Genomic DNA, 22,082 nt, shown 5'->3' with positions numbered 1-22,082 from the left:
TGAACCATAAGTACTCCTCGATTGCGGTTACCCATGCACGCCCCCCGCCATCTAAACCATTCCATTCTGTCACCGTTTTTTCAGACTACGTCAAGCGCCTTGACTAAAGGCGCTATATTGATACAAAATGAGATTAGATTTGTGAAGAACAAGGATTACATGGCTATGCATTTTAAGGAAATGTCGTTTATCTTGGAAACAAAGAGGGTCCCCACCATCCTACTTGGGTCATTTGGCCAGGACTGTTTGTTTCGGTTTGAACGAGTGAGATAAAACATTCAGCACAGCCACCTACCGTCGTTTTATCCGCCAACAGCCTCTCGATGACTTCTATCAGCTGATCCTTCTGATCTGGATCGAGACTGCAGGCACAATAACAAAACACGCATTCAAACATTCCACCACCTTCCAGCTTTCTGCAGACACGCCATGGTTACAAAACGTAAAAAATATACACCGGTTACATACTCCAGAGTATTGGTTTGGAACTTGCGGTTGCATAGAAAGATGATTTCAAATTACATTTTTTGATTAGGTTACATAATGATCCGGTCAAAGTTGTGTCTGTAAGAACGCTCCACCACTCGGCAACCAAACGGATGAAATTGTCACGTGCACAAGCAGTGGCGGCTCGTGACATTTCCACAAGGTGGGGCTGTTGTGAGTGACCTCTGAAAATTTGGTGTTCTAAGAAAGAAAAACCTTGTCATGTTATTGGCCTTCCCGTGAAAGTGATCTACCAACGCTAAGCATTTATAAACAATACCAAACAAAACAACAAAGCACTCAAATGCTGTCCCCATGACCCTCAAGTCCACAGTACACAACCCCTTTGACACTGCCAAAAGCCTACAGGGTGTAGGCCGTGATCTGCTATATTTGCACAGTGCAACCTCGCGTTGAGACATCGTCATTACAGCAACGGGCGCCCTTTTCACCCCCCTGAATGGGTCTCGAACGGCGTGGCTAAAATGCGAAGCTAATCGCAGTGAATGAAGGGAAATCTCTCACTCGGACGCCTTCACAGCCGCCCCGAGACCTCTCTGAGGCACAAATCACACTGTGTTGCAGCAGTTTCTAATATAAACCTAAAATGTATGCACCTCCATGTGCTGTAAATTGCCCAGTGTTGTGTGCGATGCAGCTGCATAAATGACACTACGATATAAAACCTTATTGTCATTAACATTATTGCCGGTAATACTGCCACTGCTATTCTTACCTGTAGAGTTTGGGGATGGCGTGTGCCGCTGTCTTTCGCACGTACGGCGACATGTCAGAGGCCGCCTCCTTGATGGAGAGCATCATGATTGGCACAATGATGGGCACTCGGATGCTGGACAGCACGCGCAGCGCGCTCGCTCGGATCAACTGGTTTGGGTCCTGCGAGCAATAGCATGGCAACAACGTAGGACACTTTAAATAAAAAAATAAACGGTTGTAAGAAAACGTATATCTTGATTCATGAGAGATTGTGGTTTTAGGCCACGTAATGGTCTGGCCAACTGTGTGTCGTCCTGGATTTTGTTCTATCCCGGATCTTGTCCTGATGCCGTTTGAAACGAAATGTCGTAGCCAATTGCCAGCTATAAAAAATAATTATCCAGGTCACCGGTGAGTGAGCTGAAAAAAAAAATCATCACAATTGGCGGAGCTGTTAAATGCTTGTACACCTGACGATTGAATGTGTTTGGCCGTGTCGGGTGGTAGAGGGTCTTAACGACCCAAATTTGGCGAGATCATTACATGGCCAAACCCAACAATCATTCATGGACGCGAGCAGATTATAAACGCCTCCCCAGTCGTGACCGACACTGATTTATAATCAGTTGGATGACGTTTACACAATGGCCACTTCTTTAGAGCGCAGAGAGAGGGCAGCTGTAATGTTTGACTGGTCTTAGCTGGTGACTGCATTTTCAGAATGCTTGAGTCGTTGAGTGAAGACAACTCTTGTTACTCATGACTATTCACATATTTAAGAGATAATTCAGGAACATTTTTGGTGACAGAAATGCGTACGTGTCTTGGTCCGAGTCTGTGTGTCTATCTCCGTGTCTCTCAGTGCCAAGCTTCAACTGTAAAAACCAGCATTGTGAAATGACAACCCGTAACCGTTTTTCGATTCTGAAATTCAGGAACTGGTGAGTCTCTAGTGGAATGTTCGTAATGAATGCACCGATTGGCCCGTGAGAACGTACAAAGCACGTGTTACATTGGCCCTCGTTTCTCAGTCAAAAGGTAAAGGTGCAGCTCTGCAATTGCTTGCCTTCTTACTGACACCACTGCTGGCAGAAGGGCCTCCACTAGAGGCAGCTCTAGAGGGTATTTGATCTGCTCTTCCACGCTGACCAGACATATTGGAAGGGGTAGGTCATGCCCACACTTTACCCCACAACGTGACCTGCCGTTTGATGAAATGTGATGTACCCATTTACACCGATGGGTGGGACAAAGGTGGGGGGAGGGGAACGTGATTTTAAGAACGGTCCACGTTGTTTTGCATCTCTGCAGATGGAACCGAAGTTGCAATCCTCTTGCCTGCTCACTCCTATGCCACTCATGGGGGGGGGGGGGGGGGGGGGGGAAGGGCCTCCATTAGAGGGACCTGTGGAGAATACTTGGACTACTCTTCTACGTTGGACCACAAGTCCAGTGTGCAAACCATGCTCCGCCATCACACTAATGTGGCAACTCTCTCGGTTTTTCGGTTAAAAAGATAGGAACTTTGTTTATTTCCAGACATGTCTGTGCGCGGGAAACCAGTTCACACCGTTATTTTCATGCGGTCACCGGTAACACAAAAAAATAAGTTTATCAATCCAAGTGAAGACGAACAAACTCACATCTTTAAATAACTCCGTGGTCTTAAAAGAAAATTATATATAGTCGGCGATGTTTCTCACAACGCCTTTCTACAGACCACACGAAGAAGGCCCAACGCGTGAAGCGTCACATGTTCATTCTTTTCCTTCAGGGCCACGGTGTTACCGACGAACGCGTTCGAGTTGTTTGTTAGTTGTGCTTGTGCACCACTGGCAAGGCAGCAGCAGCGTCGCCAATCAACGTATCCAGTTTAGACTGAAACACGGTCCGGCCCCGTGTACACGCTTCCTACATTATTAATGGGGTGGGACGAATAAACGTCACCAGACAGTTGGGGTTCCAGTAATATTCTGCGATGAAAAGCACCAAAGTCCATATCACGATTACCTTTAAAGCCCTTTGGAATGTGCTGATGGACAGAAGGGCCAAGTCCTGCTGCTCCTCTGCGTAGCGCACGAGGTATACGTAGACCAGCTTCTTCACCTGAGAAGCACAGCAAGAGAAGTTCTCGATCACCAACGTTATTACTCCCATCCCAGATTAACTCACCCTCCCCCCGCTCCGCGTGATACAAAGTGTAGACACGTGGAAGGAAAACGACGTGAACGAATTTGGCGCCACGTCACCGCTTGGCTGCCATCTTCCCTCTCGTCGGTGGCTCCTCGCGCCTCCGAGTTGTTCTCTTTCTTTGGCAGCGAGCGAATATTGCATGGCGCCGTGTTACAAGTTAAGATTATTAAGGCAAATGCCGCGTCCAGGTGCAGAGAACGTCACACGCAGGTGCATCCGTATCGCATTCCAGGTTGCAGCGATAGCAACACAATACTCGTTCCCATTCAGTTCTCGGCAGGACTGCGTAACGCTCACTCGCTCACTCGCTCACTCGCTCACTCGCTCACTCGCTCACACGCTCACACGCTCACTCTCACTGGGCCGCTCAAGTTTCAGAGTTAGAGACTACTTGTCTCATTGTGAAAAGAAAGACACTCAAGGAAATTAAGCGCATCAACTAATTCAAATGCAATTTAACAATGACGCGTGTAGATGATGCATAGGGCCTGATTGATTGCAATGGGCAAGTTAAATTGCATTAATTATGATGAACGGATGTGAGCTTTAACCAAATATCAAATGAGAAGCCCAAAAGGACATCCTTTAAGCCGTGGCCTGATTTTGAAAGTTCCAAACAACATTCACTCGGCGGCAAATCCAATGGGGGCAATCACCCCCCCGCCCCCCCTGAGACCACAAAAAGTGGTATTTTATTGATATATAGAGAAAATGTATTGCATTTTTTTCTAAACATTAATGCCGGGCCATATTTTTTTAAGTTCGAGATTTCAGGACCACCCTCCCCTTGGGAAGGTTCGAGAACCAGCTCTGTATGCACGACAACAACCTCCAGACAGGGCAACACGTGTTTACTGAAAATACACTGAGACTCACAAATCATCCCACCCTCCCATTTCACCTACAATGCAGACTAAACAAATGTACAGCAGATGCACTTCACATGAAATAGCGCGAACGTGAAGCACGCCAAGGCCCGTTTGGACACAATGACAAACAAGGCTGTGTGATCAGTGGAAGCTTAAATGTAGAACACAACATGTCTCAGAGGGACAGTTTTTTCACACACCGTGGGCCGGTGAGTGTGTTGCAATGGGCTTTGCGGGAATCTTAAATTTTTTATCACAGTTGCGGAGTACAGCCTGATAAGTATGAACAAAAAATCCAAACACATTCGTGAATAACATTGCCTTAAAAGAAAACAATGATTTTTACGTGCTATTCCCAAAACGTCACCTATTACATGTTTCTTTTTTAAGGTCACAGTGTTATTGACAAATGTATTTAGATTGTTTTAGTTGTGCTTGAGCACCAGTACTAATGCAGCAGCATTACGTTTGGACAGTACCCAACAGTCAGATGAAACAACTAAGGTTAAACTAAGCTTTCATCAGCTAAGATTATCAGAGCATGCAATATGAATCTTAGTTGTTCTATCCGACTGTTAGAAGGCACCGTTCTAGGTAACGTTTTATTTTTGTCAGTGAAAATTTACTGCAAAATATGAACCTAAGAGATGCTGGCCTTGTCTTTTGTGCCAATAATTACAGAACCAGATTCATCAGTAATTGGTGGAAATTACATTTAGCAGAAAACTGTTTGCAAAGGCTCTGGCAATTGACCAGAAAGAACGAGAGCCAACGGGACAGGATGCCAGTATAATCCATTTGTGATTTGATGGTGAAGTGGAACAGGTTGGGGACTCGTGTTTCCCTACACTGGAGAGGGCAACACCCAGGAGAAGACTCCCAGCGGAATACACGGGGGCACAGAAGGCAAAGCACGTCAAAGGACAAAGTTCAAACTATTTCCTGCGAAGACAATAACTTCAATCTTTCGTGTTCATTTAAGCGGTGTTTATTTTTTACATACACACAGATACAATTCCCTTTTGTTTTACAACCCACGCAGGTCGTCCGTAAAAAAAATTCATTAAATGTCAAGCATGAGATGTACACAAGAACTCACCTCTAAGTTCTTACAAGCCACGTTCTTTACAACAGCTGGGAAGAGTTCCGATGCATTTTTTCCTCTGGCCACCATCTGGTCGATACGATAAAACCACTTGTAATGAGATTAAACATTGACAGGTTGATGAAATTACAGCCTTTATAATGCATCCCATGTTTGATTTTAATTGCCTCTTTGGTTGTGTTCGAATTGTTTTTGTTATTTCCGTCATTTATCAAACTGCAGCACATTCTACATAGCAGAAAGCTCCCGTGAAGGGTAATTAATCACGTCTGCGAATGACGAAAATAACCGCAAAAATGGATAATTTAATAGGCCTGAAAACCATGAGTTTCAAACAACATCACACAGAAGTTTGTAAAAAGCATACAGCCTTTGTGCATTATGCAAAAAATCATAATAATTTCCTGAAGAAATGCATTGTGGTTCTCTTGCCTGGGGCCAGCATCACAATAAATGTGAGCAAATGGGACTAGCTGCTAGCAGCAGCGATGCAGTGATGGACAATTGTTGACCGGTTTTGTCCAATACCCTGCTGATGAGTCGTCATGACGTCACAGGCTGTGTGCTTTTTTACGTTTCTGTGTTGAAGCGTCATTGCCTCAAATGTCATCCCACCGTATCTGTTGTGGTGTCAGTTATCAATGTAGTGAGCTGTACCGATTCTTGCTTGTGTACCACTGGCAATGCAGTTATTTAGTTTGCTTTGAACAGTATTTCAAATCATACACATTGCAAATTCACATGATGATTTATTTACAAAGCAGGATCCGGAAAACCAGTTCATCGTACCGCGACAATCCTCTTCATGGCCTCCAGCTTCAACGAGTCTTTGTTGCTGTCCAGCATTTCCTTCAAGTCATCGTGTCTGAAAAAAAAGATGAACATTACATAACGTCGCAAAGCAGCACACAACACAAACGAGACAGTGCAGTAATGATCTTGTGTTCAGGGTACTCGTACATAATAATAACTGGCAATTATGGTGCACATTTGGCACTCTCACCATTCTCATACGGCAGGGCAATCACAAAGGCGCTAATTTTGACAGCCTGATATAGTCTGCCAGTGGGGAGTAAAGTTGATGGATGCTATCCCAAATGAGTAATCTCCGGGAAATGTTTCAAACTTGCCAATTTGGACCATGGTGCCGACACACAACACCTACCGTTTTCAGACGACGTCACAGAATCTTGTACATCCTCAATGAAGCGGAAGGCACGTATAATAATAATAACCAGGACAGGCTGCCGGATTTGATATCACCAAACAGGGAGATGTTAACAAGTACCGTGTACGTTATATTCTAGACACGGTCGCTAGGGTGGTCAGTCACACCCATCCAATCCCCACTGCTGCTTCCAGACGCTGAACACGGATGGTCCTTCCTGCTGCGATGCCGATTCGACCCCGACCCAAAGTTCAAGACTCCACAACACGGATCCCTAGACCCCGACTCCCAGCCTGTAGCCTTGGCCCCAAGACCTCGACTCCAACCCTGGCCTCAAAACAGTGACCCCAACGCTAACCCACGGACCCCGACTCCCAAGTACAAAACACCAATAACACCAGATCTGAATCCTCGCCCCAAAACGCTCACTCCAAGAACCAAAGCATGGTCTCGAGACCACGACTACCGGTCGCTCCCCCAACCTCCCCGGCTCCCCCCCCCCGAGACTCACTTCTTGTAGTCGGCAGTGAAGATGCCCCCGCTGGCCGGGTCGTGCCCATACTCGGGCTCCCCTGTGGACGAGGAGCCCTTGTCCTCGTTGTACGGAGTGGTGCTCATGGTGCCGCCGCCTCCCGGGAACTGCGTGAGGAGGTGACACGCGCGGGATGACAGCGGAGGCCCTCTCTGTTTAGCGTGCGCTCTGCCACAGATGCTTGTTACGTTGCTGTTACAGTGTGTACTAGAACATGTTACATAGCTGTTACATTATAACACGTGATGCGGCTATTGTAACGTGTTATAACACGTCACGTGGCTGCTGAAACGCGTTACAATACGTGGTTGTTATACCATTCGTGATAGCACATTCCATGGATGTTATAACACGTTACAATACCCGTCTCGCTGCAACAGATGCAAGTCAATACATGTTAACATACATGTTAGCATACGTGTTATTACAGCTGTTGTAACAGATGTGTCACAGTTACTGTAGCTGTTACATTGTAATCATATCCGTCACCATAGCTAAAACGTTAAACAGTGTAATATTATAACAGCTACTACGTTGTAATTGATATTACAATAGCAGTTGTCCTGCGTGTTACATGGCATGCTGCAACACACGACACACGAGCCGCTACGCTGTAGAGGAGCTGTGATGTTACAATAGATATTGTCTACAGCGCTGTGTATTGTTACACAGCTGCCGAACAGATGCTCAAAACGCCAAACGGCCAGCAACACGACTGCTGGATGTTAAACTAAATGCTGCAGCGTGTGTTACAGTCAACGTTGTTATAATGGGGCTAGTAGCTGTCAACAAAGTGATTTCCTGCTTGGAGCATTCCCCAAGCAGCAGCCCTGGGCCAGAGGCGGACATTTGTCCCGGAGACTCTCTCGACAGAGCACAGCCGGCTGCTGACTTCCCCAACAAAGTGGGTACTCGATTTATCTACCCCGGAGGTGATGGTGATGATGATGATGTGGGGGCCCAGAAGTCGACCACCACCGCCGCCGCCGTCACCCAAGCCGGGACCTCGACTCGCGGCACCTTCCCGGAAAAAACAACACAACGGCTCTGACAGTGCCCGCAGGTCACGGCTACACTGATCTGTCATCGCATTCGTAATAACGCAGTGGCAACAACAACAATCACAACAATATCAACAACAACGACGACGAGGAGGAGCCGCATTACCTCGTACAGTGCGAGAGTGGAGTGGGGACGCCGCGCCTCTCAATGGAACATGGCGAAGTGCGGCGCGGTCACGTGGGCGCCACGCGCCACTGGCGGAGGGCAGGGGGCGGGGTCGGAGATTTGGGGCGGGGCTAGGGGCGGGGCTAGGGGCTGGGCTAGGGGCTAGGGGCGGGGCTAGGGGCGGGGCTATTTTCAGAACCAGAATATTTACACTGCAGGAGGAGTCCGATGAGCTATGAAGCTCTTTTCACAGATGTCCAGTAGGGGGAGGTTAGAACGTTACAACAACAATACAAAACATACTCGGAGTGCAAATCACTTTAAACATTTTTATTTTATTATACCAGGTCAAGTCCACTGAGCTGTAGCTTCTTTTTCAGAAGCGACCTGTCCACAAATGACATCCCAACGAAGTGGGTCCATCATGTGGAAATTAATAGCAGCGAAATAATCGGAATAATAGGTCATATTATATGCTTGCGTATGACAGCTATACGTTCAGAAGCTAAATGGCAAAGGTCGAGGTCTGCTCGCCACGAGAGGGATTCGGGGGGAGAGTTTCTGTGGAGTTTTGATTTCTACCCCTCGACTGAAGGAACGCAGAGCACAGTAGCTTGCTATCTGGTCCATAGTTTGTGTTGCATGGCCACAGTCGCCCTGCGGTGCCTTGTGTCTTTACTCTTCCATTTGTGAAGGGGATGTGAGCAGCGCCATGTTGATGTCCTGATGCGGTTGATGATTCCACCACCATCCTCTTCGAGGAATGTCGAGGCCAGGGTGCGATGTTTGGATCTCGAATGAGATGTTTATTCTGAACGTCCGCGTTGTTCCACTCCGTTCGGCAGCGTGTTTCCGGATCTGTGCGAGGTTCTAGGATGGTGACACGATCATCCCAGAAGGGGATCAGGGCTTGAGTCGGCAGCAGCGAAGCACATTGATGAGGTCTTGGTTGATGATGGGCAGATTTTCATTGGCAAGAAAACGTGCAAACTCCTTTGTAGTTTGCGTGTCTCTGCAGATATTTTGTGTCAGATTGTTCACCAGAATAGGGAGCCAGGGGATTTATATCGGTTTCAGCGTTCCAGTTATGATTCGCATTTTCGTTATTTAATTGTACATCTTGGCAATGTTGTCTGAGTAGATCAGTGAGAGGGCAGCACATCACCTGAGGTGCCCCGGCTTGTCCCTGCAAGTTTCTGGAGCAGGCGATTGTTGATTAGTTTATTGTTACAGACCTGTTGTATACGGGGCTTGAAGGTTGGGCTTCTGCCCGTGATAACCACGAGATGTCTGGGAGTGGTGCCACAGGCCACGAGGCTGCCACAGAAGGACACCTGAAGGGCGGCATCTATCGCATGATAGTTCAGGTGGAAAGCATTTGTGGTGGTTTTGGAAGGATTTGGTCGGAGTCTGCCGCGATGAAAATATTCCTCCAATAAACGGGGAGGTTAGGGGCGGTGCTAGGGGCCCCGACAGCCAAAGAGGTGGGGGAGGGGCCATTTCCTTGTGGACGCGATGACGTCACGACATCTGTCGCCATCTCCCGCACGGCGAATGACGTCATGACCACTTTCGCCGTCCCCCGCATGGCGAATGACGCCATGACGTCATGACCACTTTCGCCGTCTCCCGCACGACGAATGACGCCATGACGTCATGACCACTTTCGCCGTCTCCCGCACGGCGAATGACGCCATCGCGTCGGCCGGTGACGTCACGCGCTCAGCTGCCCCGAGCAGCAGCAAGTCGCTCGGCGCGCGGGGATTCATATGTGCGGGATGGAGCGGGCGGGCCGCGCATCACGACGCCGTCCCGCTGCGGCCTCCGCTACCGCGCTCCTGCCTCAGCCTCAGCAGCAGCCGCAGCAGCAGCAGCAGCAGCCACCATTTCGCGGCGCGCCCACGGCCCCGAGGCGCCGCGACGAGGCGGGCCCCGGTGAGAGACGCGGAGACGGCAGCGCGGGCTGAGTGGCGCGAGCGAGGGAATCGACTCCGCGATTCGCCGGTTAGACGGCGAGATCGATTCTTGCTGCCGTGTCGCAGTTCGGGTTGTTACAATAATGTTTCGTATTAACGGTCACCGAAAGGGCAAAACCCATTACCGAATTGTCGCACACATAGAAATGTATCTCAACAAACGTTGCATTTAGTTTTTGAAGTGAATAATGAATGGAGCTGCCGTGGTCGTAATTAGCGGATTGGAATCGATTGGTAATCGAATCGGTCTACCGGCGCTGCAGTTAAATAAAATAATGGCAAAAGGTGGCTAAAGTATGAAGAATGTAAATTGTGAGGCGCACAATGTTCCACGGACAAAGCGTGACCGTGACCGAGGCGGCGCGGAGCCAAGGTCAAGTGCTGCTCGAGAGCCAAGTTCAAGTTGAGCGAAACGTGTCGACAACGTCTGTCGCCTTGGAGTGATGACGAGTCTGTCGCCTTGGAGTGATGATGAGTCTGCGTCGTTGGGTGTCCTCGCCCGCGGGTCTTCGTTTGTGCGCCACCGACAGAGCGGCGTCACTTGCAGAGAAGCAGAGACGCTGCTGCTGGGCGCTGAGAGCCAGCCCCCCCCCCTGTCCACCCAGATGTTTACATGGCTACGTCACTGTCGGATTACCGATTATATTTAATGTGTGACCCACATGGCGCTTGGCTATACAATGCGCCAACCATTCTTCCACTGCGGTGGTGGGTGCCCATCTAGGACCCCATTCAAACCCACCGTGGTCTCTCTCGTCTATCCGATGAAAGTTGCATCGCTTGCAGCTGGGGTTGTTGGCATTATCCACCCTCCCCCCTCCTGATGTCGAGGGGAAATGGGTGAGGTTCAGGACTGTGGCTCACGCAGCTGCACAGATTAGCACGGTTGGCTATGTACGATGCGAAAGAAGTTCAACAGACATGCTGACCCAATGACATTTATAATTGTCATTATCAACTTGTTTACCCAGGCAAGCCTTGCGCCTCATTTTTCAGGAGGGTCCTGCCAAGATGTCTCGAGAGGGGGCGATGTTGCAGCGTGTCATCCCAATTGAGTCATTTGTCGGTACGGGCAACCATCGATATACGGAATATTTTACCGAAAACGTGTCCCTAAAGCAAAATTCCGTTTATCAAGCCCTATGTTCTCATTGGCTTCCATTCTATCATTGATGATGCATTCCTACAGAATGCATCATAATAAAATCACGCTTTAGAATGCAGTAAACCTTTTTAAAGCACATATTTAATAGAAAATCGATCATTTTATGATAAAATATTGATAAAAAATACTCGAAATAAGTCGCGAAAAAAGATCTGGACAGTTCTTATGGCCTATTGTTGTAGTTCTGCTAACACTTGCACTCCATGGCGTCTTTCTAGACATCTTGACTTTTACTGAAGTAAGAACGTTGAAAAATTGTGAATTCCTGCACAGTGATCAGCACAAGGGATTGAACCAAAACCAGCCAAGCTTGGGTGGCATGAAGAGTGCGGCAAACCAACACAGTCTGAAATGCATTGCGTGCAAACCACCCGGATCAGTGTTGTGAAATGCATGCTCGGACAAACGTTATAATTTAAAGATTCAAAAGTCAGTAAATGCATATTTAATATGCCGTATATAAAATTCGATCCCTAATTTCTTGGTTACGTTTTAGCCGAATTCTAAATATTGAGTTTGCATTTAATGAGGGATGGCTGCATTGGGAAGTTTGGCCAATACCAGTTACATTTTATTTTTAGCTATCGGAGGAAACTGGAGAAACTGGATGAAATCCATGCAGGACTGGGGGAGAACATACAAACTCTACACAGTCGGAATGGAACCCAGGCCCTTCTTGCTGCGAGACACAGGTGCCTCTATTGCACCCCCCTGCCGCCACTCGACTGTTGACCACTGTTCTCTGCGCATTGTTGTGGCAGGGCTGGAAGTGGAGGGCAACATGCGCGCTGCCCAGCGGTCATCGAGCTCCCTGGCGCCAGCCTGGGCACGGCGCGTGTCCGAGGTGGAGGCCAGGACCCCTGGCCTCGGAGCTTCCCACTCGCAGGCCCAGGCGGCGTTGATGCTGGCGCAGGGCGCGAGACGGAAGGAAAAGAGAGGCGGCGCAACGAGCGGAGCGACGGCAGCAACAGTGCCACGTGTGAGTGCAGGCACACGCAATGCCACGCGCGCAACGCAACAAAAGTATCCACTGATTCGTGATTTGTTTGTGGTCAGATCTCGTGAGTAATATGCCAATGTGTGTGGTACACCCTCCTCCAGCTGACAAAGTCGGATAAATGTCACGTGAACAAATGTGAAAATTTATTACTGATTCGGCACAGCAGTGTGAAGAGCAATAATCCACAATATTCAACAATTTGATACGACGTTTTACTGGTAGTTGCAACCAGCATAATCAGGCGATTTCCAGAATTGTAAAAATCATTAGCATATTACTCAAACGATGTGACCCAAAAATCCGTTATCAATCAAGAATTGGTCACGAAAGCCTGCATGTTAAATGTATCTGCTGCAAATGCCAATATTGCATTCAGTGTACTTGTGTACATACATTCGATGAGGAAACACACCCAACATTTGTTTTAAATTACAGGGGGAAACGTGCGTCTTCTAATCCGGTGAATAGCTCAGTAGGCTGTTGTGAGTTGTAGGCCTTCGCCATGAACACGTGTGTTTCTGCATCCTAAGTCATCATAATCAGGATATATTATATGTAATTGCATCTTCACCTAATCCTTGATTTTTTTCGACGATTATATTTCTTGTTTTGTACTAGGGTTGTAAAACGACAACCCGTAAACCGGTAACCGTTTTTACAATCAATTCCTGGTTCTGAAAGTCAGGAAGTGGTGAGCATCTGCAGTGGAATGTTCATAATGAATGCACTGATTGGCCCGTGAGAACGTACAAACCACGTGCCACATTGGCCATAATTTCTCAGTGAAAAGGTAAAGGTGCAACGCTGCAGTTGCCTTCTTACTGATACCACTGCTGGCGGAAGGGCCTCCACGAGAGTGTGCTCTAGAGGGTACAGTATTTAGTCTACTCTTCGATGTTGGATTATAAGTCCAACATGCTAATCATTACACCATGCCAGTTCCTTTCATCTCTCAGTCGATAAGGTAAAAATGCCACGTTTGTTCTATACATTTCCTTATGTGCGCAATTCGGTAATCGTTATTTTTCACTTGGTTGTAGGTAATGCAAAAAAAATCTATTTTAACAACACGAACACGAAATGCGTTTTATTTGCTCATTCACTCGCGCGCACGGGCTGTATTGTCTCTACTGCAGAGTGCAAGACACGGAGCGAAGCTCGAGTCAGGCGCAGACTGCGAGGAGGCGTCAGGGGCAGTTGGGGCGGAGCGGAGACCCGCAGAGAGGGCGGGTGCCAGCAGTGGAGCGGTGGGCACAAGCAGTGATGCGGTGGGCACGAGGAGTGGGGCGGCCTGCTTGAAAGACTTGTGTCCCGAAGATAAGCGTCGCGTCGCCAATCTCGTTCGAGAGCTAGCCAGGTCGGCAAACAACAACGGCAACTTACATTTATATTGCGTCGGTAATATAACGAATGTCTTTATGGGTGTGAACGTTGTGTGTTTATGTCTCTGTATGGGAAAAGTTGGTGTGAATTTTGTGCGTGGACATCTGTGTGAGCGTTATGTGTGTGTGTGTGCACGTGTGGCTGCAGGTTGAGTGAGGAGAAGGAGCTATGTGAGGACCGTCTCTCAGCGGAGACACTTTCGTATCAGCAGAAGCTCCAGCAGGTGGAGGAGAGGCAGGAACTCATTCTTAAGGAGAGGGAGGATATCCTTTCTGCAATGCCGCTCAATTGACAACTGCCAAACTGTGCTGTCCACACCCATGAGAGGGCTAGACTAGCGCATGGATCTGGTAAAACTAACGTCTTACAAGCTGCAGTTAACACGATCTCGGCCTATTTCCCAATGGTGAAAAAATATGATTTAGGTCTTTTTGGCAGGAATATCAAACTACCTTTAATATAGCTTCATCTAGATAAGTTAGATCCTTCGAGGATAACCACCGAAGTCCTACGATGTCCCGTTTGGACATGCCACAGTGTCATTATCTCTTCCCTATTGGCATCTCTCAAGAAACATTCCCATTGGGCAGTGACATGGCCAAGCGGTAGTGCATTTGCTGCTTGTTGCAGGAGTTGGCGGTTCGAGCCCCCCAACTGCCCTAGTTAATATCGTGGGCGTATTAACAACATTTACACTCCAAATCTACCTTTACAGTGGACGTTAAAGATCTCGTGACATGATTTGAAAAAAAGTAAGCCATGTCTGCCTTCGTCACGGTTGAAATTAGAAAAATGACATGCAAATTTGTTCATTGGGAAAAAAACACACGGTGATATTGCATCTTGAAGGCGAACTGTACCCATTTGCAGGCAGTTGCTGCGTAGACTTTGTGCCATGTTGGAACAATTGCCAACAGAGATCTCCTAGGCTAGACCGCCATAGGGAAGTGGATTGGTTGAGGTGAAATGTGATGTGAAGCGCTTTGAGATATTTAAGCATTTATCGCACCATAAATGAAAATCCTTCGGCCGTATTTTAAAGCCAGATGCGCATTGCCATATAACCCTATTGTGAAAATGTATATGAATATATGAATGTCGTATTCACGTGGTGCTAAAGATTCCGTGAGATGACACCACAGTCATTTGGGCGAAGGTTGTTCAGTTTTGTGGTAGTGTCTTCTCCTTGACAGCCATCCCACCCTTGCGATTGCAGTACTCGGAGTGCCAGCAGCTGCTGCTTGCGTACCAGGAAGAGCTTTCTACGCGCACACACTTGATCGGCATGCAGGCCCGTGCAGAAAATCACGCGGTCAGTATTCACACGCGGCAATTGGCATCGTCATTTGCCGAGCTGAAGTGGCTTACGCCTGTTGTTCGGAGTTGGGGAGGCAGTGAGGATTGGGAATAACCAGGGCGGCCTGCAAGAATCAAACCTCGAACCTCTGAACAAGTGACAAACACGTTACTACTGGGCCATGTCACTGCCACGTGAGATGAGGTTGCTATGGAGCACGAGTTTTGTGCTTGAGAATTAGATCTAAATGTAATTTTAAATAAGCAAGTGGAAAAAAAACGAAATAGAATTCATACGTACAACCGTACATGCACCAACACATTTGTTTACATAGTAAAATTATTGCATATTATGGATAACGATAAATGTAAAAAATAGAGTTTGAACATGAATTTAGGTTCCTGATCAACTTGATTTTAAAACAGCTGTTGAAATGAACTCTATCCTTTTGCCGATCACATCCGGCAGTTCACTGGCATTGGTTTCAACAAGCCTGAAACCAGTCTCAGCGTTTGTTCTGTTCTCTTCCAGACAACTCCAGGGGCCCAGCCCTTTCTTGGTGCTGCTGATTTTGGCAGCCCTCCCTCGGGCAGGCCACGTATTGCGCTTCACCCGGCTCGAGACACAGACAGGCAAACTGAGACGTCGATGGGAAGTCAGGCAGCAATGGCACGTGGCTTTTACTCCCCGAGGGAATATGGAGTTGCCTATGGGAACCGCACAGGTTCTCCAGCTGTAATCAATCCGGTAGTTCCTGCTGGAATGCGGTCTGGGAATGCACAGGGAATCACATCACAGTTATGTCCCCCTCATCATGTGTCTTTATCAGTGGGACAGGGGCAGGCAAACAGTTCTCACCATGAGGCACCATCAGCACAGGGTGGTGAGATAGAGAGCAGGATGCTTGCTACACATCCACCAAATGGGTTCACACTGCCGCTTTCTTTATCTCCCTCGCAGAGTTCCCACCACCACGTAGCACGACCCAACTCCCAACAGCTGTCGGCGCACACCGTCCATAATGCACCCCAACGTAATTCAGCAGCACACAGCCCCCTGCAGAGACCGACACGCAGCCATGCACGAAACGGGGGGATTGGACAAGATGGCAATCCAAGGTTTGGCCTCGAGGCAGGTCCTGTCAGAACGGAGACACAAAAGGGGGGCTTCCAACCGCCGGGGTCGGTGAGTGTTGTTTCTTCCCTAGTGCCAAGACAAGGGACTACAGAAGCGGGACTGGTACCAGAAGTAGGAAATAAAGGAACCCTTGTAAGAAGTGACGCTGGGATGTTAAACAGCGACAGCAGGAATCATGCTAGAGATGAAGGGATGATGAGGCAGAGTAGAGGTAGGAGGAGCGACACAGACTCAGGGTGGCAGTGTGAGGAGGTTGGAGTTAACGGACAGAATGAGGAGCAGGGGGAGTGTGTTCCTGCTGAGCACTCTGCCATTCCAACAGCAACTGTCCGGAGAAATGTTCATGAGCAGGGAGAGATGGCGAGGGTTCCCGAGGACATGCATGAGAGCAGATCGCGACGAGAATACGAGAGATTAGCGGACGTCAGTCAGGGAAGGGGCGGCATTGAGAGGAATGGCAGGATGAAGGTTCTGCAGGAATGTGAGAGAAATGCCGGGAGAGAAAATGTGAGCGAACTAGAAGAGGCAAGACCTGCAGTGCAAAGACAACGGCTGGAGTTGGATGAGAGGAGGCAAGTTGAGGTGGGAGGTGAAGGTGGTACAAGTGACGGGGTGCGGAATCGTGCGAGGGAGGTGCAAGAGGGGTGCGATGGTAGTGGAGCCGTTGGGTCCGCACGCGCAACCAAGGCAGACGTGGAGAAGCAGCGGCGGGAGCTTGAATGGGAGAGGGAGCGGCTGAGCCAGCTGCTGGCGCAGCAGGAGGCGCGATTGGCAGCTGCACGAAAGCGACATGGAGCACCCCCTCACTCGCGGTGAGTGCTCGCGCGTACCAAGTGGTCTCCTCCTTCCGTACGGCTGATGTAGATGCAGAGGAAGAACTACAATTTCACATTCAGGTGGTCAAGCCAGATAACCGCAGCAGGAGCAGTGGAGTTGTATTGCTGTGATGTCTCCTTCGTATTTGTGAATCGGGCATTGCGTCGTTATATGTTGTACGGTCTGTTCTGGATGACCACAGTCGCACACTACTGGAGAGTTTTTAATTTTACATTTGTGCATCAGGTATCTGCATCCACCATGGTTTGTGCAGATGTGGGTTAGGGTGGACCCTGAGCTTCGTGGAAGATGAAACTCGGGGGTGTTCTGTGTTGAGTCTTTCACAACAAGGTGTTTGTGAGTTCTTTTGAACTCCATTCAGCTCTCCAAGCTTCATCGGGGTTGAACTCGCATTATTGGAGGTTAAGCACCATGTGGTGACGTGGCGGGATTTACTTTGTCCATCTGTTTTGTTGGCAGTGTTATCCGTTTACAAAACATGATATTTTACACTTCATTACGATAACTACGTTTTCATTTTGTAGGTGGTCAGTACGTTAAATTTAACAGTTAGGCCACTCTGTGCTGGCATCATTGTCCACATTTGTCAAATGTGTTTACATAGCAATATCGTCCCCAACTGTGAAGCCTCTGCAGACTATGTGAAACGTATCACCTTTCTTCATGATAGCCTTGCTCTATATAAATAGTAAAAATACCAAATGTTCTACGTTATTATTGTCTTCATAATCTATAAGCAGACTATAGAAGGCTATTAGCACCTACCCCATGGCCACCCTCCCATGAATGCTCACTTGTTGCCCTGCCTCCATATCCCAATCACCATCGTCTGTGCTGCTTCATATTTACCAACAGTCAAGAGACGGCTGCAAGTTCCCACGTTCCCAGTTTCCTGCCAGTGCTAACGAGCTCTCCTTCACCCCAAAGGTAAACTTGTGAGCCTTTTCACTATTTGGTTTTTACGATTCGCATAACATACCAAGTGGCCAACTGTCTGATATACGGACAGGCATCAAAGCTATACATTTTGAAAAAATATGAACATTTTTTTTACGTTAAAATATCCCCCATCAATAGTAATGATAGTACATTTGGTATTGGCAACTGGTTCAAGTTATAGGGTTACTTAAATACTAAAGAGTGGTAGTACGTGATTATTGTTGCACAAGATTGTGTCTAGTCTACGTTGTGACTGATTTGTTTTTCCACAGGTACGACGGGTTGGTGTACTCGCTGGGCGAGTCGCTGACTACCTCTCCGAGTCGTGTCATCGGTGAGTGTTTCTTCAAGCCAACGAGACGACGCGGACCTGCGCCGGAGCCCTTCCATCCAAGTGCAGTGGCGGGGATCTCAGGGGACAACTATGAGGAAACGCAGCTGCTGGAGGATGTCTTCTTCATTTGCTGACTCTGTTTGGTGTGCGATTGGCTACGCTGGTTCAAGACCAATGGGTGTGAGCCTGGGATGTCTACATCCTGTCATTTTGCTCTGAAAGCCCAAGTATTTTCCAGCTCAAATTAGCAATGAAGCGTTGCTCATCACCTGTTAACAACCCTGAGCCAGTGGTGGAAATGTCACATTCACCTGGTGGGGCAGAGTTTTTTCCATTAGACAACCACTGTTGACTTCCCCACAAAGTGGATTCTCTTTTAAAGACCCAGGAAGAATGTTGAGTTGAGTCGACCTTTGACCTAGAATTGACCTCGGGGCCTTCCGATTGCGAGCCACTCACTCTCCATCTGAATTACCTGGCTGATAATGAGAATAAAAGCCTTTGCTGTTCTAGTCAGATTTTGATATTATAACAAAAAACGATTGCTTCATATTTTGCATACTCTGGCATTTTCATCACAATTGGATGATGTTAACATCAATAATAAGTTTATGCTCGTTGCATTTACAGTTTTATTATCCTCAAGATTTTGATGCAATATTTTCATGATTTTTGTACATAACACTGTCGTATTTTTGTAAATTGTGTTCAATTGACCTATGAAGAATAACATTTTGTATATTATGGATGTATAATTCTAATTGTTTGGAAATGTTTTTTTAAGAGTAAAATATTGTTAATTAAGCTACTTTTGTTTTTTAAACGTTTTTTTGAAAAAGTCAGTCTTACTTGAGAGTGTAACGAAAGTAAAATATATTGCACAATCACCGTTACTCCGGGGCAAGGGAATGCAACCAAACTAACGAGAAGAGACAGTTTTACAATTCGGTACAAGAATAATTCAAGAGTTGTGAATACGCGAAGGTGGCCCTGAATATCGTCACGAAGGTGGCCCTTGAGCTGCATGCGGCTCCGGAGCCGTCTGTTAGCGACCCCTGCCCCCCAGGGACTCGCACAGTATTTATTATTGTGAAGTTGACGCTTCAAGTTGTCACCCTTGAACGTGAACAATCTGTTCTGGTCACCATTCTAAGTGTGGTGATGGGCCTGGAGATAGGTCTGCCAACCGCTTGCTCCACCCACGATATCAACAGCCACGGTTGTGACATCACTGCACAGCTGATTGACAATACATTTCTTATTATTGAGCCGTAAAAATAATTTCATTGTGTCCTGTCAAGGACGAGATATGAACTTTGGAGTCAACTTTGTACAAATGCAAAATGGAGGAACTAATAGCAAAAAAAAAAATTGCCCACTCGATTCACTGTGTTAAGGTTTGAGCATGGGGCAACTTGGACCATCGAAATGAGTGGAGACACGGCGGTGGTCATCCCACTCGAGATTGGGATGCAACTGCTGCTCTTGTGTCGATGAGTCATTGAAGACGCGAGGATGGAAACAAGCGGAGTTGCGTTCACAACCAACATTGCTCGCGGTCGCTTGGATGGTCTTTGCCGCGCGAGTGCACAACTCAATGTGTCCACACGGTGGCGCTTTGTAGTCGCGGAGCGATCCAGTGTTGCCTCCGTTCTGCAGCCGGGGATGCGTTTCAGGTTCAAACATTTAGGATTGTGTTTTTATCGTCTTCAGATGTATGTATTTGCATACTGTAACGTGCCTTCGTGATTTTCAAAGTGACGTCACCTGATGACATCACTTTTGGAGGGAAGAGAATGAAAGTGAAGTACCTTGGGTCTAATGTCTGCGTTGCTATGAATCTGAGAGCTGGGGCAGATTCCGATCCTTGAGTGGCATCTTAAACGTCCACTTTTACTGTCTGCAGGATTCCAACTGCGATCTATTGGGTCAGCAGGGGGCATTTATCAATCTCCCATTGAGCAAAGGTTTACTGCGCACACAGATGAGAAAACTACATTACAAACCTAGACATAAAACTGCAGCATTCTGTAATAAAGTTCAACACAAAACCATCAGATATCGGTAGAAATCCGTTCCTTGGTCGGCACAGATGTCAATTCCCAGACGGGTTGGTTTCCTAAAATACTGAAATTTTTATTTAAAATCTTGTGGGTGTTATAATACGTAACGCAATAGTCATGTTTGTCGTGGGGAATCGAAAATAGATCGGCAGACAATGTCATATCTGTCTCGACATAAAATATATTTTACACAACCCATTGGCCCCACAGCCTTCTGTGAGTGCATCATTTCAGCAGTCTTTGAAGGATACGTTTTGTATGCTTACCAATTATGTGGGCAGTATATTAGGGTTGTCACCTGTCCCGTTTGATCTGGACAGGTACCCATAGGGCAGTGCATGAATCAGGGCGGCCTTCCGGTTTCGAACTGCGAATCTCCAATAAGCAGAGAACGCGCTACCGCTGGGCACTCAAATGGGCCAGCATCACCATTCACCAGTGCTGCTGTCCAAACACCACTCTGCAGGTCACCCAGACGACTTGCCCAGTCGCCACAGTGCAGGTCACAACAGCACTCACCCACCCCACTCATTCACCACGCTGAAGGTCACAGCACTTCTCTTTCTGCAATTCACTCCCTCTTATCTTCGTCTTGTTTTTTTCAAAGCTCAATAAATATAGTAATCTTGCTCAATTCAATACAAAAACGTGTTGCCTCGTCAACTAGTATGATGATAAAAGTGCTGTGTGTGCTGGCCGTTAGACGTGCCCTTTTGGGTACAGTGTGTGCTCAGCAGTTGTGTAAACAAGCCAAAGATTGAGTGAAATTCCACTCGAGCTGGAGGAGTAGTGACCGCATGCGTGGGTTTGAGGTTTTTTTTTTTAACCCACGGTGGCGAGATATTAACACCGTCATATTTGTAGTTTACACGGATCTCCCCGTGGTCGGACTTTTCTCCGGGTCCGATGGTGTTTCCCTGCACATTTAGCATTAAGACATGCGTTGAAAGTATTGAGCTGCAAATACATTTTTCCACATCGTAATCCACTTCGCTGAGCTCTCATTTGTGGCCAGGTCGCTTATTAAAAAGAGCTACATAGCTCAGCGGGCTTTATCTGGTAAAATAAAAATAGTATTTCTTCTTCCTATATCAAATTCGTTTCGGGTTAGATCGCGTAAATATGAATGCGTCGTTCAACCCGTTTGTCACGTAAACAGAACGTGCCAATTATGACGTTCATCACACCCGTGTTTTGGAGAGTAAACCCACATTTACAATTCGTTGGTGATCACAACCAGCTTCATCGGACGACAACCAGAATTGTGATTTAACCCCAAAAGAGAAAACAACCACACGCCTTTATTGTGGATGATAATTGGCCGTGAAAGGCCCGCTACGCCTTACACCACCAACTCGTTTTTGGTGAATTTGTTTTTTGACCGAGGGCCCCTCCATGCCATGACGCCCCCCCCCACGCCATGACGCCCCCCCCATGCCATGGCGCCCCTCCCCCCACGCCATGACGCCCCCCCCCCCATGCCATGACGCCCCCCCCCAATGCCATGACGCCCCCCCCCCATGCCATGACGCCCCCCCCCATGCCACGCCCCCCCCATGCCATGACGCCCCTCCCCCATGCCATGACGCCCCTCCCCCCATGCCATGACGCCCCTCCCCCCATGCCATGACGCCCCCCCCCCACGCCATGACGCCCCTCCCCCATGCCGTGACGCCCCCCCCCCCATGCCGTGACGCCCCCCCCCCCATGCCAT

General features: G+C 47.8%; 2 protein-coding genes across 3 annotated transcripts in view; one reads left to right on the top strand and one right to left on the bottom strand.

Moving 5' to 3' along the window:
• Positions 1–8,323, bottom strand: part of AP3B2 (adaptor related protein complex 3 subunit beta 2) — a 29,251-nt gene extending 20,928 nt beyond the window's left edge. The window contains exons 1-7 of one of the 2 annotated variants that reach the window (XM_078617419.1): positions 8,238–8,323; positions 7,050–7,177; positions 6,160–6,235; positions 5,365–5,439; positions 3,214–3,309; positions 1,223–1,383; positions 296–362 (exon numbers count right to left, since the gene is read on the bottom strand). In XM_078617419.1, coding sequence (XP_078473545.1) covers positions 296–362; positions 1,223–1,383; positions 3,214–3,309; positions 5,365–5,439; positions 6,160–6,235; positions 7,050–7,156 — 582 coding nt within the window. In that variant the 5' untranslated portion in view covers positions 7,157–7,177; positions 8,238–8,323. The remainder of the gene's footprint in view (positions 1–295; positions 363–1,222; positions 1,384–3,213; positions 3,310–5,364; positions 5,440–6,159; positions 6,236–7,049; positions 7,178–8,237) is intronic. The other variant, XM_078617420.1, reaches the window with a different exon arrangement.
• Positions 8,324–9,953: 1,630 nt separating this feature from the next.
• Positions 9,954–19,113, top strand: KIAA1328 (KIAA1328 ortholog). Its single transcript, XM_078617146.1, has 8 exons — positions 9,954–10,172; positions 12,140–12,357; positions 13,515–13,735; positions 13,909–14,024; positions 14,964–15,073; positions 15,590–17,007; positions 17,888–17,959; positions 18,244–19,113. Exons 1-8 carry the CDS (start codon positions 10,007–10,009, stop codon positions 18,437–18,439), a joined length of 2,517 nt encoding a protein of 838 aa, XP_078473272.1. The 5' UTR covers positions 9,954–10,006; the 3' UTR covers positions 18,440–19,113.
• The last annotated feature ends 2,969 nt before the right edge of the window (positions 19,114–22,082 follow it).

Source organism: Lampetra planeri, chromosome 53, assembly GCF_965212315.1.
Source record: "Lampetra planeri chromosome 53, kcLamPlan1.2.h2, whole genome shotgun sequence".
In the NCBI taxonomy this organism is placed as follows: Eukaryota; Metazoa; Chordata; class Hyperoartia; order Petromyzontiformes; family Petromyzontidae; genus Lampetra; species Lampetra planeri.
The sequence above is the reverse complement of the archived record's forward strand: the minus strand, read 5'-3'. Positions and strand labels throughout refer to the sequence as shown.

Bases quoted from the DNA above. Each gene is read 5' to 3' on its own strand.
- KIAA1328 (XM_078617146.1), top strand. From the start codon at position 10,007: ATGTGCGGGATGGAGCGGGCGGGCCGCGCATCACGACGCCGTCCCGCT. The intron at 13,736-13,908 runs GTCGGCAAACAA...GTGTGGCTGCAG, and splicing joins CTCGTTCGAGAGCTAGCCAG to GTTGAGTGAGGAGAAGGAGC. The intron at 14,025-14,963 runs ATATCCTTTCTG...CAGCCATCCCAC, and splicing joins CATTCTTAAGGAGAGGGAGG to CCTTGCGATTGCAGTACTCG.